Source organism: Netta rufina, assembly GCF_964035555.1.
Source record: "Netta rufina genome assembly, chromosome: 2".
NCBI classification, from domain to species: Eukaryota; Metazoa; Chordata; class Aves; order Anseriformes; family Anatidae; genus Netta; species Netta rufina.
In genome coordinates, this window is record NC_140124.1 from 95609282 (window position 1) to 95627393 (window position 18112).

General features: G+C 40.4%; 1 protein-coding gene across 2 annotated transcripts in view; it reads left to right on the forward strand.

Moving 5' to 3' along the window:
* Positions 1-18112, forward strand: part of TEX10 (testis expressed 10) — a 49363-nt gene that overhangs the window by 22289 nt on the left and 8962 nt on the right. For both annotated transcript variants that reach the window (XM_084282115.1, XM_084282114.1), the window contains 2 exons: positions 11418-11506; positions 12645-12778. In XM_084282115.1, the coding sequence (XP_084138241.1) occupies positions 11418-11506; positions 12645-12778 (223 nt within the window). The remainder of the gene's footprint in view (positions 1-11417; positions 11507-12644; positions 12779-18112) is intronic.

Here is an 18112-nt window from a genome sequence, read left to right on the forward strand (position 1 = left end):
GCTAGGCGAGTGTCTTGTTAGAAATCATTCACACACCTGTTGTTTTTCTCTTGGCTTGAGCACGTTAGACTATGAAGGTGGGGGGAGATTGCTGTTCCGCAGAAGCGAGAGGAAGGATTGCTGAGATTTCATTACAGTATTTTGCTTTGCTGCTTCTGGAAAAAGTACACTTGCTTTTTTCTATTCCTCACTTTTGTTGGAGCTTGGATAAATAAATAGGAGTTGGGCTTGTATGAATTACGATGTACTGCCAGATACAGACCTGTTGATAATAGCCGTGTAAGGTGACTAAAGTGGTGATAAAATTTATAATACTCTCTCTATATAATGTGTTATTGCTATAAAAGTGAAAATCTGTGTAGTTTTGGGAACATGGATCTCCGATTTTATTTAAAAAAATAATAATTCTTTGCCATATACTACAAATGCAGTAACAAACTGACCAACTGAAAGGCAGGCATTGTGAGAACTGAAGATGGTAATAAGCACTAAGCTGCTTTTTTTTTTTTTTTTTTTTATTAGATCTTATCTGATTTTCAGTGTGGGAGATTTTTACAGTAATAGTGTAGCTGAAGATTATCAAGAAGGTGCAGGTGGGCTGCAGGCATTTGATCCTTTTGGCAGAAGATGAGAGAGACTGCTGGGGGGCGGCATGCTTACCAAAAGTAGGTTACATCTTGGCAATGCAGGAGGAGGAGCAACTTTTAATTTTTTCAGAAGTGCAGAGTCTTTTGATCTTAATTTATGGCATTTGGAACATGTTTTAAACGAAGTAGGATTCAAAGATTGTGGGTTATCTACCTGAGAAGTGGATCTGAAATAACTATGAAAAATGAAGCTTGGAGAAAAAGATTTTAATCTTGATTTGAGCATCGTTTTTCTTTGGTAAGGTAGTTTCCACAGTGTGAAGAGAAATATATATATATATTTTTTTTAAAAAGGAATCTGATCAATTTTCTTCAGAAACATCTGAAAATAATGCAAACCTTTGTAAAGATTTAAATAACCTTTTTATAGACAAAGTGAATGTAACAGCATTGAAAATACTCTCACCTAGGTTGCCAACTTGAAAGTTTGTGGTAGAAATTTTAAAGCACTTGAAAACAAGCTTCACTTTTTTTTCAGTTATTGCTCAGCTTCTTAATATGTAGGTGAAACTTTTTTTTTATGGTCCTGATCATAGATTTTTATGGTCAGAATTTCAACATAGGATGCCTTTAAGAATCGGAGAACCACAATGATGTCAGAAATTTTAGTGGCTGCTGTGAAGGGGATGTCCAAAAAAGTTCTTTGGGACCATTGTCTGGTGGCTAAAATTAGCCACCATGCATGCAAAAACACTGAGATAAGTAACAATTAATATTAACTTCTCGAGAACAGAACAGTCTGACGCATCTTTTTGCTTGGGAAGGGATTAGTGCAATTAAGAAAAAAAAAAAAAAAAGTCGTCCATTTTCTAGATCTGAAATTTATCAGGGCTTTAAGAACTTCATCACCTGTCATTGCAGAATACGTGAGCTAATTTTCTAACTCTTATCATCAGCGAAGCCTGGCTGGATTATCGTGTCCAGTTTTGTGGCTTGCTTTTAGGTAATGATATGGACAAACTGGACTGAATCTAAAGGAGAGCAGATGAAGAATGATAGTCTGTAAATTGTGATAAAGGGGGATGACTAACAAATTGGCATTGTTAGGCAAATAAGACTGGGAAGGAGGGAGAACTTGTCTTTGTGTGAATAAAAGGCTGTTGGAAAGGGATTTGAGAATGCAGTTTTAGCAGGGTTAGAAATATTAAGTGGGAGAAAATCATCTGTTTCGAGTGCTAACGAGATTTTCCAAAAGCAGAGACATGCTGGAGTAGACTGTAGGAAGGAGGTATAGAATGTGCTTCACAGCAGATATTTATGTCTGGGTGTCATGGATGGCAGAGGTAAAGCCTTAAAGGAAGCAAGAGGGACTTGGTAACTTCTGGTAGTCATTTACAGCATTAGGATTCTTTGAGTTAAACGTCTGAGTTCTTGAGGTGAACAGCACTGTACCAAAATGTGTACAGCTTCACAGCTCAGCGGCACAGTGTGGTTCATGGGACATTTTCTGTAGTTTCAGATGATGGTGGTGTTTAAGGAAACCGATACAAATCAGTCCGTTCAGAGATCACGTTTATGAATAAAAATGATTTTGTCGCTAGATGGCACTGTTTTTCTTCCATTACCTTTTCGTTCAGTCTCGTGATGGGGGAGTTCTTGTAAATCTCTTTTCTTCTAAGCCACCTGCTTATCTGTCGCACTTTAAATAGATTGCATTCAGCAGCATCAGGGGCTCGCTGCTGTATTTGGCAATTGTTTTTAATTTCTTTTAAAGCTTTTATTTCCACACTATTCCTGGCTGGCAGATCATGTACGTTCTTACACGCATCAGAAAATGCACATACATACCTATGTGTATTTGCCAGGGAGAAGCCACATGAAAGTGGATTTGATGAGAGTACATACAGATGATGATAAGACTGTTACAGTTATTCCAGGAACAATCATTATAAGATGAAGAAGCTCTTACATATCTTTCGTGTGTGTGCATGTGTGTACAAACTATAAAAGTAGATAGTAAATGTATCCAGATGGCTTAAACCACAGCCCCGTCACGGTACCAGGCAGTAAACATTAAATTTAATTACCGCATATTAACTTTGGGAAGTTTTTGTTAATTGGAAATGGATTTTGAAGGCATCCTGTAATTTCCATCTTTAATTTTTGAGGTGGTGAAATTAATAGCCAGCTGGGCTGCAGGAGCTGACCGTGGTGGGCTCTGTGTGCTGAGAATCAAGATGATGATGACGGTAACGCCACATATAACGAGAAGGTTTCTGAGCATGGGAGGGTGATTACCTATACTGTTAAATGGCTACGAGAGTTCCTGCGATGCTCTTGGCTTCTGTGCACTACAGCTCTTCCAGATAGCACAGGGCAAGGACCGTGCTGAAATTGATGGTGGCTTAAATAGAGCCACCCTGTCTTCTTCAGTGCCTGCTGTGTGGGTCCTGAGCTGTAAGTAACTTTAAATTCAGTCAGGTAGGGTTTTGAGAGATGGAGGTGTGCCAGACTTACGGGGTACAAATCCTTCTCCCCACTCCTGTTCTCATACACCAACAGGGGCGAGGAAGGGTGTGGAGGAACACGAGAACAGCCTGTGACCTCAGAGTGCGAGAAATGAGAGGTAACAACTTCTTGGAAGGAGTTAAGTTCTCTGAGTCACCTTCTGATTTAAGGCTCTGACAAGCTGAAATTTATGGAGACAAATGGAAGGATACGGGAAGTGTTTTTTAAGTGTTTGCACTGAATCTGCAAGGTGGAGTTTCATTATTTAGGTGGCACTACTTGGACTGAAGTATCGAGACAGACTTTAGTCTTGATGCAACGTGCCACGTTTCTAAAAGAATTAATGGAAAAAATATTTTTGATTTATTGGAATAGTTTGTAAATAGTTGAACAGTAGTTCTCCACTAACTAAAGAATGGTTAAAATGTGTTGGGCAGGGAATATGGAATGTTTCATCTAAGTGGAGCTTAGGTTTGGAATTCCAGTAGCGAGGTGGGGGTTGGTCTATTCTCCCACGTGCCTGGTGACAGGACGAGGGGGAACAGGCTAAAGTTGTGCCAGGGGAGGTTTAGGTTGGATATTAGGAAGAACTTCTTGACTGAAAGGGTTGTGAGGCACTGGAACAGGCTGCCCAGGGAAGTGGTGGAGTCACCATCCCTGGAAGTCTTTAAAAGACGTTTAGATGTAGAGCTTAGGGAAATGGTTTAGTGGGGACTGCTAGCGTTAGGTCAGAGGTTGGACTCGATGATCTTGAGGTCTCTTCCAACCTAGAAATTCTGTGATTCTGTGAACTTCTATATGCTCTAAGTATCAAAAGCTAACAGTTGCAGAGGAATATCACTTGTCACCATTTGGTAGACTTAGGAGTTTTGTTTGGTAGTTCTTAGTGTCTTTGTGGTGATCAAATGACAGATGCTCTTCCAAGGCCCTCTGCTTTGTATAAGGTGGGATACTTCAGCTAGTTAATATATAATCCAAGTGCTTAGTATGATGGATTTTATTCTATGAAATACAGATGAAGAAATGTAGACTACGACCTTGTGATCAAATATCGTAACTAAGATATTAGATTGCTGACTTTATGGGACAAGTTCTCCGTCTCCTCTTAACGTGTCTCGAGATACAAGTAAGGAAAATCTATTCAGCAGAATTACATAAATGCAATTTGTTTATGTGCCTTATTTGTCCATAATAGTTACAAGTTCTTAGAAGCTTTTATGTATTGGAACAGAGTGTCTGGAAATTAATTCATTGTAACAGAAAGAGAATCGGGCAGATAATATTTCACTGCCTAGATTTAAATGAAACAAAGTGTGGGAGGCAATTAATTTATAACATTTATCTTTTGAAGTGGAGTATTCAGAAGTGGCTCCAATGGCTTCAAGCAGCCATTTCTTATTCTTGTTGGGCTCTCTCCTTGCTGGGGTCTCAGAAAGAATTGCTGTTTCCATTCCTGTAGAAAAAGGAGAAAGATGAGGGCCATACACAGAGAAGCTGAGCGCTCTCTCCAAGCAAGACGTAAATCGTGTGGGAATTCCCAGACTTCATAGGTTTGAGATAACTCTGGGGATGATAACGTGCATTCTGCTTGTCATCACTTCACACGGACTATTTCCTTAAGAGAGAGTGACTTTAAAACATTCTGTTGCTTTCCAGACAATAACGAGGGAGCTCAGTTGGCATCGCATCAAGGAAGTGGGCACGTTGGTTCCTGCTACCCTCAGGAATCTGGTGCTCAGAAAGAACTGGAATGGACTTCGACCATCTGTTGGTTGAAAGATGTAAAATTCTGTCTCTCCACATAATTACTCAGATGTTCTAGGGCCATTGTGGAGTTTAAATTTTTTTCTACAGATACTTTCTCTTGGAGTAAATACTATTAGTTATGGGGTCTGCAGCCTTTGACGACGTGGCTTGAGGAGGCCAGTGAGAATGTAGGTAACTGGGAGCCCACACGCTACTTTAATAAAGACTTAGTGAATGCATTGTTGTAGGCAAGAAAAATGCTATATTCCCATTATATTCCCAAAAAGCATTTGCAAGCAGGACAGAAACTGGAGAGAATATCGTAACCCATTGCTGCGAATGAGAGGTTCTTCCTCATTTAAAATAAAACACCACCACCCTTACAAGTGGTATAAAGGAACATCAGCTTCATACACCTTGAGGAATAAGCTGAAAATCATACTTGTATAAGAAGGCATCGTAGTTATGAATAGGGTATTAAGAAAAATGTAAGAATAATGAAGTCTCTGTTCACTGTGAAGGGCTTTTTCTGGCTCTATTTCCACACCCCTCAATTTAGACACAAATATGGAGGAGGGGAGTATTAAAAAGGTAATCAAGTGCTTAAGGCACTGTTGAATGTAAACTAAAAAGAAAGATGTGCTTTCAGAAAGCGGGCATTTCCCTGACTGGATGCCACTGAGGCCAAAGGGTAAAAGAGGGATCTGTTTTGCTTGCTGTAGGATCAGGAAGGATCCGTAGTTCTTGACAGTCAGATCCTGAGGTGTGTTACAGCTCGTTCCTTCAGCCAGGTCTGGTCAGCAAGTTTCCTTTTCTTGCTCGCTGTTAGGTGAAGTGTAACGCTTGGGAAGGAGAATGCTAAGCTCGTGTTTAAGGACACAGCCCTCTAAATTTGTCTCCAGGTCCTTGTTTGTGGTTTGATATCCCCTAACTGAGAGGAGAAGAATTACGTTGCTGCACTTAAAACTGCAGCAGGCAGTAAATGCCTTGTGCTCATTAGTGAATGTTCCTTCTGATTTGGGCTGGCACTTATAATGGGTAAGCAATTTTTTTTTTTCTTTACACAACTTTTGCAGCCCTAGAGCAAATGAGTAGCTGACAAGCTTGCTTTTAACAATGCATAGCTCAAATTGTTATTTTCTTAAAATAGGATTCATATTTTTCTCCAAATCCCTCTTAATTCCTTGCAGATGTTTGTTGTATTTTGCCACATCTCCAAATGGAAACACTTGATCCTTGAAAAGACATAATGGAAGTTTAAAAAAAAAAAAAACAACAACAAAGAAACAAAAAGCAGCTCACACACACTAACAAAAGATTGTCCGCATATGGTAGCGTATTAAAGGGAGAGGAAAATCTCGTTGCCTTTTCTTGTAGTTTGTGTTCAAGCCCTGTGCTACCTGGAACCGAGCTGGTGTGAATGACGGGGAGACGGGGACACAGTTGGAGAAGTATTCAAAGACTGAAGTTTTTGTCATTCCAACATCTGTGCGGCAGCCTTGGTTTCCTGTCCCTTCCAAAACCGGTTTGAAAACCGAGTGTTGATCCTCGTTCAGTGTGACATGCAACTGGTCTGATGAAGCTGATGCAAGAACCTGAGCTTAGACATTACTGCAGCTGTGCTCTCATGTGACTGAAATCAGTTTTCGTTAAAGCTAAACAGAATTAAACTACGCAAAACCTGTAAAAAGAACAGATTTTACAGCCGTGCATGCTGAAGTGGAGGAAAATGTCTTACGCTTTCCTTCCATAAAGGTGCAACGGTTCTGGTATGGTACTTCCTTGTGGCTTTGTTCCTTCCAGTGTGTTTCGTTATTTATGTGCACATAGCTCTCCAGAAGGAGAACGTGGGAACGTTTGGGGTGTGTTGCAATGCTTGCCAAGCTCTCCAGACCAGCTAACTCCACAGTTGTTCCTTTTCCTCATATTTTACAGGTGTCTTTAGCCATTTTGAATGGTTGTCAGCGCTGCTACTGGTTTTGCAGCCAGGTCTGTACGTAAAGCATGAGGTTCATAACAACTCTGGGGAGGCTCACTAGAGGGGATACCTGGGCAATGTTGTCCTGGAAGGGCTTTAGTCAGCAGAGCAGTGTCTCTGGGCTCGGGCAGTGACCCCTGAGTGATGTGCTGATGAGTTTGAATGGAGTCCTCTCAGATCCAGGGAAGGGTCTTGCAGTATCTCCGAAGTGTCTCAGTATCTCTGCTCCTGTAGCAGGAGCAAAACTCCTGCTGTGTCTTGATGGATGAAATCTGCAGGCTGGTATTAGATTCACTGTGTTGAGAGGTTACAGATGGTCTGTGACACACAAATAGGAAGTCAAAAGAGAGAGGAAACCTTTTCTTTACCCGCTTTCTGGGGATCAGTGAAGACATCTGAGTGCAGTACCTGGTTCTTCCCGGTGGAAGACCCAGAGGTGTTAAAGGGTATCGTGCTACACAGCTGTGGCGCTGGGCATACAAAGTACTTCGGTGTAATGAGGAACTTTCAGCAGAGTTCTTCTACTGGAGACCTTTAAATTACTCAGACTCCTTATGATTAGGGATGTCACCACCAGCACCTTAAGCCTGAACCAGAAATCAGTCGGTAGCTAGTCTAGGTCAGGCAGCACGAGGATAACGTGACGTAGCTGAGAAATCAGCGCTTGTGCACAAAATGCAGTTTCGGAGTTGTTTTACCTTGCAACCCTGTGATACACTCCCAAACTGAAAATAGCAGCACAGACAAAGGCGTCCAGGTCCATCTGGAGTTAGAAGTTAGCAGGAAATGATGAACGTAGTGCTTTGAACTGCTGCTGTCATTGAGAAACACGGGCTACGCTAACAGCAAGAGCAGCGGTGATTTTTAAGTTAATCGGTGATTTTTAAGTTAATTGGATTCAGCTTTTCTTTTCATACCGTTTGGTGTAGGGAGCAGGTTACCTAAAGGGGCAGTTCCACAGCTCAGGAGATCTGTTCTCGTGGAGAGCAGCTCACCTTATGGAAATCACGGCACGGAATTCAGCACAGTTAAGGCAGGTTTGCAGCAGCTGACTGCAAAGGTCTCATTCATGCGATTTGATAACAGGCTGCCATTGTCAGGCAAAACGTATGCAAAAAAAAAGGAGGTTACGGTAGCTTGCCACCTCTTTCCCATCTGTAAATCAGGTTTTTGTTAACTGTCTAACATTGAATTTATGAGCATTTAAACATTTTAACATGCACGTAGTTCTTAATTATCCGTGGTAGTAGCATTAATATACATAGCTAAGATCTTTGGAGAAAAAAAAATTGGTTTTCGTATGTCAGCATCTGTTCTAGAACTAAATTTCTTTTGTTCTGTGTTCTTTACCTTATTTCTGGTTTGATTTAGCACAAATCTCACAATTGAGTAGCTTTAATTCCACTATAGACACTTGGATTCAAAGGTGATTGAGGCATTGATAATTGATCAGACTTCTTAGTTTATTTAAACTTTCTTCATGCTGTAGTGCTGGTCCTGCACTCGAAATACTAGCAAGGCACGGGTATTAGTCTTAAAATGCTACTGATGTATTTGTGAGATCCTGGTTCTCTTTGGTTTCATGATCTCAGGTTATTTTTCCATGCTCCAGTGTGTGCTAAATGCAGCGCGGTCACTGTGGAGGAGTATTTTCATAATGCTGTGCTTTGCCTTTGGCCCTGTCCTGCAGTAGAAGACTCTATGTTTTATTTATATTATTATGTCCATACCTCACCTGGAAAACAGGGATGTCCTTTCTCTGGGATTTTGTGCTGTATTTTCCACAGCAGTAGGAGATGGGGAGGTGATATCTTACAGATGAGGAACAGAGGCAAGAAAAACGTGAAACACGGAAGTACCTGTTAAATTTAGGAATTCACAGGGAAACAGAAGCAGATTTTTTCAGAATATTTAGCTTTTTCTATCTTGAAAGCAAAGGATCAACTTCATTTTCACTGTAAGTGCAGGTGGAGCACTGGAGATCAGGTGGGTCTGTGTGCTGCTCTTTAGGATACTTGAAGCTGTGTTGCTCTTGAAGCTGTTACTCTTTTCAGTCTTTTACTCACTCCTGAACTGTTGCAGTTCTGGCAATTACTAGCAGGAAGAAAAGCAGGAGAGAAACCTCCACTGTGAATAATAGGGTTTTCTTTTCTAAAAGAAAATTAGTACCTAATCTGATGATACTCTGAGAAGTGTTACCTCTGACTCCCAGTCCTCCAATTTTAAGAGGTCCTTGGCTTATATAGCATCTGAGAATGCAGATAACGGTGCAATCCAGTCAAATCCCTAAAACCTATTTGTTCACCTGAATTTGTGAGCTCCTTCTCTCTTATTTTCCGTCTCATGCCTCATGTGCTGTGCATGTTGCAGGTAATAAGGCAGGAGCAGGTCAGAGCATCCTTCGTTGCGTAATCCTGATAAATCCGTTCAGCTGTGATTTGAATGAGGCATGATTTTTTATAGATTTTTATTTTTTTGGAGAAAATGACACAATAGATTTTTTTTTAGAGAAAATGACACACAACAGCATACTCCAAAGCATACGCACAAAGAGGCGAAGCTGAGGATTGTAGGCAACTTTCTCTCTGTCACTTTCTAAATCGAGTGTTGGAGTATTTTTAGCCTTAATGCCGTTGTAACATCGAGGCTTATTTTCATGTGTATAATAGCTTTGGCTTTTCAAAAAAAAAAAAAAAGTAAACTGTAATTGAATTTCAGGATCCTGCTTTTGTATGTGCGTGTGTCAGCGTAGCTCTGCTTGGAGATGGGTGTTAAAAGCATTCAGTGGCTCTGCCAGGGGTTGGGGTCCGTGCTCCCAGGGCAGGAGAACAGCGATTCTCTCCTCTTACACATCAGTGACACCTACCACGGCATGCTTGAAACACCTCTCCTGTTTCTGTGGGTGTGAAAATAGCCACATACGGGCGTCAAAACAAAACTGGTGAAGCATTTGGAAAATTTCTGGACATCGAGCTGTAAGCTTCAGGATCTTACACACGTGCAAGCTGGCGGAAGGTGTAAGAGCAGTGGCGCTGTTTTGGACAGCAGATCTGCAGGCTGCGAGCAAGGTGCATAGGAAAGAACACAAACAGGGTAAGCAGAGCTCTGGCACTCAGCCCAACCCCCCAGAATGATTTTTTATCTTCAGGGATTTCCTGATCTTATTGTGGTTTATGTGGTTTTTAGCCTGCGGTGAGTTTCTGTCCATTATCTGGAGTTTGTGTAAAATTTGTGCATTCACTGGACTTTTACTGAAGAACTTGACAAGTCTGCTCTCTGTTTCGTGGGACAGAAACCTTTTTATTATTTTAAACTTGATTCTGACTAGCTTTCTCATGCAATCCCCTACCCTCTCCACGCGAGGAGTGAGCACTCAGTCTGTATTCAGTGTCTTCATGCCACCTGTGGTGTTGTAGACCTCGATTACCTCCTCTCTGGGATGTTTGCAGGCTGAAGAGCACTAGTGTAGGCAGTCCTCCTAGTGGGGATGCTGTTCCCATGCCTCTGATCGTTCCCGATGTGCTGCTGAGGCTGCTTCTCAGTTCCAGTGTCATTTTTGAGATGAGAGGATACCAACCTCCATGTGCTATTCTTGATGGTTTTATTCCCAAAACACGGAGCTGTGAAAACTTTTTGGGAAGCAAGCTTTCGAGAGCTCTGTTACCCATGGGCAGAACCACTTGGGGTGCTTGGCAGAAAGGAGTTGGGGAAAAAGTGATCCGAGGCAGATAGCTGGCTTGGGAAGCTGCTTTCCAAGGCACTGAAATTTAGCCAAATTGCAAGAAGGTCGAGCAGCAGTCTCTTGGGTCAGTAGTCTACAGCAGAAGTGCAAGAGAACTTGAATAATGCACATTTTGAGGAAAATGTGTGCCCAGGTACTTGCTGTCATCTTCTGGCTTTCTCCTGGATCTGTGCTGGTGCACAGGCAAGGCACCCCCAGTTGACGGCGTCTTCGTTTGCTCTGAGCTTCCACGGGGATGCGTGCTTTTTAATTGGAGAAACAAAAGTCGTCTTCTTACGGATTGCCCCTAAAAAGTGAAGTGTCAGGCGGCTTTAATGAAGGGTTTGCTGCTGTCTTTGTGTACTGCTCCTTTCTATGCAAAGTTTTTAATTTAGGTCTGTGTTTAATAGCTTTAGCTGCTCCGAAGTAGACAATGAAGCTGCTTTTAAATGGTATCCATTGTTCCTCTACAGAGTTGTATCAAAATTAGTGGATATAATGAAAAAAACAGCCCAGCTTTGTCCTATAATGACTTTTACCAAATAAGGGAAATAAAAATAATCGAATTTGCCGTGTGTGTTGGCCGTTGTCACTGCCGTAAAGGTTATACCAGCATTTATAAAAATTTGCTACCTCGGTAATTTAATCTACATAACAACCTAAGCTCGTGGAGGGGCACAAATGCAATATTACTTGTCTTGAAAAAGCCAGGTCCTGTTTCTGAAGCTGTTCAAAATGCTACTCTGACAACAGCGGTGAGAAACAGGAATGCTAAAATTAACTATTTAGTCATGCTAATTGATTGCATTATGCAGGGAGGTTGTGAATTCTTAATTACGTGCTTTTTAATAACCTATCTGCTATTGGTTTTGTGTAGATCATCCTTTGCGGGCTGGAAGTGCCAAGTGCAGGATAATTCGGTGAACGATGTGGACTATTTGAGCTTCTTGTTTTCAACCCTTATAGGTAATCCATGTCAATGTCATAATTTAGAATTAGCAAAATGAAATTTTGTTTTGTTAGTCAATTGCTGGATTTAATTTGGAATAAATGGCGTAGTAATTACTTCCTGAGAGTAATTCTAATATTGGTGCTTCTTTTTGTTGTGGTACATCCTTTTTTATCTTGATCTGATTTTTGACACCCTGTTTTTTTTTGCTTTCGCTTGCCACTTGGGCTGAATATCTGCGTACTTTTCTTGATGTCTAGCAGATTTCTGCTGAAAGAATGAGGAAAATCTATATTCAGCATATGGCTTGAATGAGAAATTTCTCGATTTATTTGAACGCATTTTATTGGTTCATAGCAGTACAAATGAGTGCCTTTTGGATTTCCTGTGGATGCACTTGCGCCATTAAAAACATTCCATCAGAATAAAGTAATCAAACTACATTGAAGTGAGCTGCCCGTGGTTGTCATGTGAACAGAACGACTTCTGCTGCTATATTCTTACCCAGATACAAAAATAATTCTGTTCTGCGGTGATGCAAGTTTGAGAAGTTACAGTGGTTAAAATGGCATCGTGGTACTTGGAAACGTTTCCCAGTGACTTGCCCTGTGGTAAAGAGACTCATTCGGAACAGCCACTAGGCATTCAAAAATTACCTTTTCTTTATAAAGCAGTGAAGGCAGCTGTATTGATGATGCAGAAAACGAAAGCAAAAATGAAGTGACTGCTTTGGAGCAGTAATTCTGTTTCACCATAACATCTACTACCTGGCTAGAAATAATTAGCCAAATGATTTATTATTTTTTTTTTTAACCCTGAGGCTATGTTAGAAAGCTCCTGAGCTACTGCGAACACCTAGTGAATTGTCTTGTGTTATATCTGTTTTTTCTTTTTTTTTTCTTTTTTTTTTTTTTTTAAGCAACTTGAAAATGCAATGTGGGCTTTGTATTGTCTTGAAATACCACATTAGATTTTAAATTGGTATTCCTTTGATTGTTAAAATATAGGTATTTTCTTTTGGAAATCAAAACTTATATTTTGACACACAGTTATGTGGACACCATTTAAAAGACAGTTCTTTTTCCATGATGGTGTTAAAGTGGAACAGTGCTTGGCTTGCCTTGTGATGCTGTTGTCCTGCTTCTTTTTCTCTAGGGTTTTCGAGAGAGGAGTTGACTAGTCTCCAGGGCCTTAGAGGAAAACCACACATTAGCCAAACACAGCTTTCACCTGTCCGTCTTTACCTAACAGATCTGGACCAGTTTTTACACCACTGGGCTGTGACAGAGGTAATACATCAACGCTAATCCTAACTGACAGCATTCAAACTCAAGATGCTCTCTATCCTTTTCCACAGATGCCTAAAATATTGTCATGAGTTGAAAAAGAATGAAAAATATTACAGTTCTCAAGCTGCGAATGTTTGTTTTTGTTTTTTTTTTTCCTAAAGCTATTGGATAATATTTTGAAGGAAGCTGCTTTAAAAGGTGAATGTTCAGATGTGGTATGCAGAACAGTGCTCACAAAGAAAAAAATGGGTGGAAACCTCAGTGGGAAATACCGATAAGATTAAGACCAACATTTTGGCTTTCAAAAATAAGCTAGTTGTAAAAGTGTTAATTATGTAGAGTTTTCTTTGAGAAATTCCTTTGTTAACTATAAAACAATGGCATTAAATGAGATTTTTACTTCGATGTAACATTAAGTTGGCATTGGTGGCTTAGAATAACTTCTGATGCTTAAACTTTGATTAAACTTCAATCAAAGTTTACTGGATTAGAAACGTCATTGTGAATTTGGTACCTGTTTGTAAGGTCCTAGGTACTGAAAACAAAAAGCTTAATTTTATTGTTGGTTCTAAAGGGATCTGAGCCACCAGACTATTCAGAACAGGTGAATGTTGGTTTTCGTTATGGCTCAACTCATTATTGCTTAGCCCACAGAAACCACTTCAAGGTGTGAAATCATACTTTATTGACATGTCAGTTTTATGGTATTTATGAATTTTGTCATGAGTACAGAAAGGAAGAATGTAACACCTGTATGATTTTTTTTTTTTTTTTGGTTCAAGAAAGTAGCATAGGGTTTTATTCTCTGAACGTGTAAAGTTTAAGTGATAATCTACTGAAACTAATGACATTCCAAAGCATATATTGCATATGTGCTATTATGTGTAGGAAATTATTTTAAGTAAACTTATTACTTGGTACCAGGATTGACCCACATCCTTTAGATATCCTGTCTTCAGTTAGTTTCAGCTGAGGAGAAGCTGAACTTTCCTTCTCATTTTTTTTCCCCACTCTCTCTTCTGGGCAGTAATGATGTGTTTTTTCAGCAAAATGCTTTTCTCCAGTATTGGAAGACCAGAGTGTTTCTCTCCCTGATCTGTACAGAGCACAGGATTTTTCCTCTGTCAGCTCCCCAGAGGCATCACTTGCAAATCTTTCTCGGAGAGTTAGCATAATCCCATACATCTGAAGGATTTTATATATATTTTATCTGCTTTTGAAAATGCCACCCCTTGCATCCTCTTTCTTTCCCCTTTTGCTTCTTCCACAAATGTATTAAAACTGGTTGAGAGACCACGCAATAGGAATATTTTCACTTGGGGACAGTCAAGTTATAGATAGCTTGATTGTGTCCTTGGTTTCTGCTTGCAAATCTGATCGGCTTCTCCTAGCACAATCTTTTCGGTGCTTTGGTGCCAGCAAGAAGAGTCGTCGTGTGCAGAAACTTGCTTTTGTTGAGTACCTTTTCTTGGGAAAGATATAAGTTGTTCTCTCAGGTTCCCAGAAGTGGATCTCAGGTATTAGACAAAGATATTAGACAAGTGCTGGAGGCTGACCAGCTGGAAAGCAGCAATGCAGAGAAAGACCGTGGGGTTCTGGTGGCTGACCATAAGCAAACGATGCACTTTTCATTCAGTAAATTTTATGAGGGGTCTCTTTTCCTTGTGTTGTTCCTTGTTGAGTGTTCTCCTGCTTCAAACATACTGAGCTCTATTCTGCTTGTGTTCAGTTTGAAAACAAAATATTCTAGGGACTGTAGTCCAGAAGAACTTCAGGACTTAGAGGCTGGACCATTTAAAAATATTTAAATCCAGGCTTAGAAAAAACCTTTCAGTTCCTCGAGATTTGCCAGGAATACCTTCTACAGAGCAAATAGTTTCCACCAGGTATGGAGCAAGCTGCTCTTCTCCCCAAAAAAACAGAGCTGCAGCCCCTGGGGAGAAGACAACTACCAGCAAATTATGAAGATCTTTTTAGAAACTCCTGAATGACAATGATACGAAGGCAAATGTGATGGGAAGTGCATCGGGTTTGGGGCTGAGGCATGGGTGGGAGTGAGGGTTTGGAGACCACTTTCTTCGAAGTGGATGTAGTTCAAGGTGTTGGTGCCGTTGTCGTAAAGGTGAATGTCTTTCAAATCTCAATGACTTTACCATCAGCTGGGAGAAAAACATGCAACGATCAGCAGTCTTCAAGTTTTTGGTCAGAAAACAAAAATACCAATGAGAAATTCGTCTGTAATTGTTCCCTTGCTTGGGCAGGGAGTTGCTGAGGCACCGGGTGCCTTCCCAGTACTGGGACCAGGTGCATGCCATGGTGTGTGGTGGCTTTTCAGTAAGAGGAAGGCTTTTTTACTCTTGTGAGATATCTGCAGTGCTGTCTCCCATTCATTGATACAATTTCAGATTAAATTTTTAAGCTTTTGCAGAAAATTCTTTCATTTAGATGAAGTGCTACAGGAAATAACAAACTCAGCTTTAATTAGTCACGCTTCTGGTGTGGCTTTTGGTGGAACCGAGCAGAGGCACAGCCTCTGAATACTGCATCTTTTCCTCTTTCGTTTGCTGGATAAGCAAGTTTATGGTGGTGCTGTATTATTAAGCAAAATATTTTGTAGTAGTTTTGAAAAATATCTAGTAAATGAAACCAGTCTTTCATTAGCTGCAGAGCAGGCAGTGTCCTGAACATTATTTATGTTGAGAGTTGTCTCTCTAAAAGACTTTTGATGTTGTGTATTTACAATTCAGGGTTTTCTCTTAAAGGAAATCTATTTTATTGTGGATGGGAATAAAGAGCCAGTGGTGTTAGGGTTTAGCAGCCTGGTTTCCTATGAATAAATGAGAATTTGGTGATCGGTGGTAAGATGAAGAATCTGTCAGCCATCCATCCTCCACCACTAGTTCTGTCTATGCCGTTGGCTAGTGTTTGGTGCTCTGCTAAAAGAATAAAGCCACAAGTGGTGGTTTCCTGTACGGTTTTTGGAAATGAGCAGCTGAAGGAGAAGAGGGTGTGGATAAGCACAGAGCCGTATATAACCAGGTGTGAAGGAAAAGAGTGACTGGAGGCGTTTTCAGATGGCAGATCGAGCTTGTTGTAACAGAACCACACGCTACAGAGTGCAGCAGGTAAGCAGAACTGGTGAAAAGACCAAACAAATGCACTCCTGATAGGAGTCAATGCTCCCAAGTGGCTTGTAACAAAACCCTTCTGAGGTGGTTGCTGGTTGGACGTTTTGTCTAGAGAGCAGTAATCGGTAATACTGCAAAAAAAGCCACGTTCCTGATTGTGTGGAGGCTTTTAGGTAATGGTGATTTTCACTCGAGGAGCAATCCTTAAGAAAAGCACCCCTTTAAATGCCATTTGGTGTGACTGTAAAGGTTAATCTTCATATTTTGTCAGAAAGAGCTGAAATGTAAATGCGGAAACCTTGGTTCATCTTCTGGAGCAACTTATACTTAAAATGACTTCTGCCTTATTAAAGCCAATTATTTACAATCATATCCCTGCAGCTAAAATAGATGGGGCTCCAGAATAAATTGTTGCAGCCCGAAGGGCTTCAGACTTGGTTCATTTTAACTGTGCCCATAGTGTTTGTCGGTAACATTGTTCACTCCCCTGTAATTGAATTGCTCCATCAGAATCAAATGAAATAGTGCCACCAGAAAGGAACAGATTAACAAGGTAACAGCATATACATGATAATTTCTGGCGTTACAATATTTGATGTTTGTGACATTTGAATGCTTGGGGGGGGGGGAAGCAAACCATTGTTCTGAGGTCCTGCTGGAAGTCTGGGTTTTGGGATTATATTCAGCACGTAGTTGACTTGAAGGAATAAAATAGCAAAACGTTTCAGAGCAATCACTGGTAAACTCAGCTATTAAGAGAAGACTGGATTTCAAAAATATTGGGACGTATGTAATTTAATATGCTAAAGTGTGTCAAAAGTGGAAAAGTTTTAAAATGAGGTAGTTGTGCGGGCTGTATCTGCACGGACACGCTATGGGAAATCAGGACAAATCACAGACAGCAGGTCAATGCGTATGAATTAAAGTCCTGCGAGGATGTCGACCTTTAGAAGTAAGAGGTGGAGTTCTGATGCCATATCTTAGCCTTAAGGTCAGCACTTCAGAAATTACTGTATTTTTAAGATGTAAATTTTGAGTTGAAATACCTGTAAGATTTCAGCTTGTGGACTTTATTGAGATACCAAGATTAGAGATTCACTGGAGAGAAAAAACAGTTGAGTCTAAATAGTCTGAACTAAAAAGACACTGATTTTTACGTCCTTTAAGGGGGGGAGATTCAGTATAAGCCCATTACTGTTTCATAAGGATGAATCATATCCAAGTTTAATATCTAGGAATAAAAATGCCTTTTTCTTGAAAAGTAATGCAAGTTCCAAAGAAAAACAGAGAAAGTCCATAAATAAATGGAATGCATCCCAACAGCTCTTTTTTAAAGATGTCTTCCATAATTTTCTTAAGATATAAAACTTTAAATAACAGTATTTAGGGCCAGAGCTTCACTGTACCTGTATCTTGTATTTCTAGCATGTCTTGGGCCATTTTATCGCTGGCAGCTGATACGTTACCGCGTGTTGCTAATGTGAATTAATGTCTCCATAGTTACTGTGCATTATGCTATAAATTCACATCCTGTTTTGTGATATCTAAACTAAATTTGCTCAAAAAAACAGGCTTCTTGAGCCAAGCTAGCTTCCCAGGTGTATGGTTTTCAGCGTTTTCAAGCTCTTCTGTTTGGAGAGGGGGCAAACACGTGAACCAGACCTTTGCTGTTTTTCAGGTGTGGTTTCATCTCCTTCTAGACAGCAAGTTAACTGTTGAGTATAAACCCTGTTTTTGTCATGAAAGGAAGAAATAGTAGAGAAATCTGTCATTTAGCAAGAGAGTAGGACTGCAGCTAATAGCTCTTTGCCTTCTCATGCCAAATCTTACCAGGACCCAGATTTTAACACATGACCAAGCTGTTGTACAGCAGGTGAGCAGTGGTGATTGTCACCTAGCCATTTGTGTCCCATGGCAAATAAAGATAACTTCACTTGGTTTCATTGACTTTTAATATAGGTATAACGTCAGACTGCATGCCACAGTCTAGGAGCCTGTGTGTAGGCAATTGCTGGGGTTGTGTGCTGCAGTTCACGTTTCCAAGCCAGTAATTGGACATTAACCATGCTTCGTAATCCATCTAATCTTTGGAAATATGTACAGTATCAAGATGTAGAACATAATATATGTTCTTATTCTTTATAGTTCTTCTGTCTTCCTCTTCTGTTACCCTGAGAGTAAAGCTAGACACGGTGTTTTTTCCCCT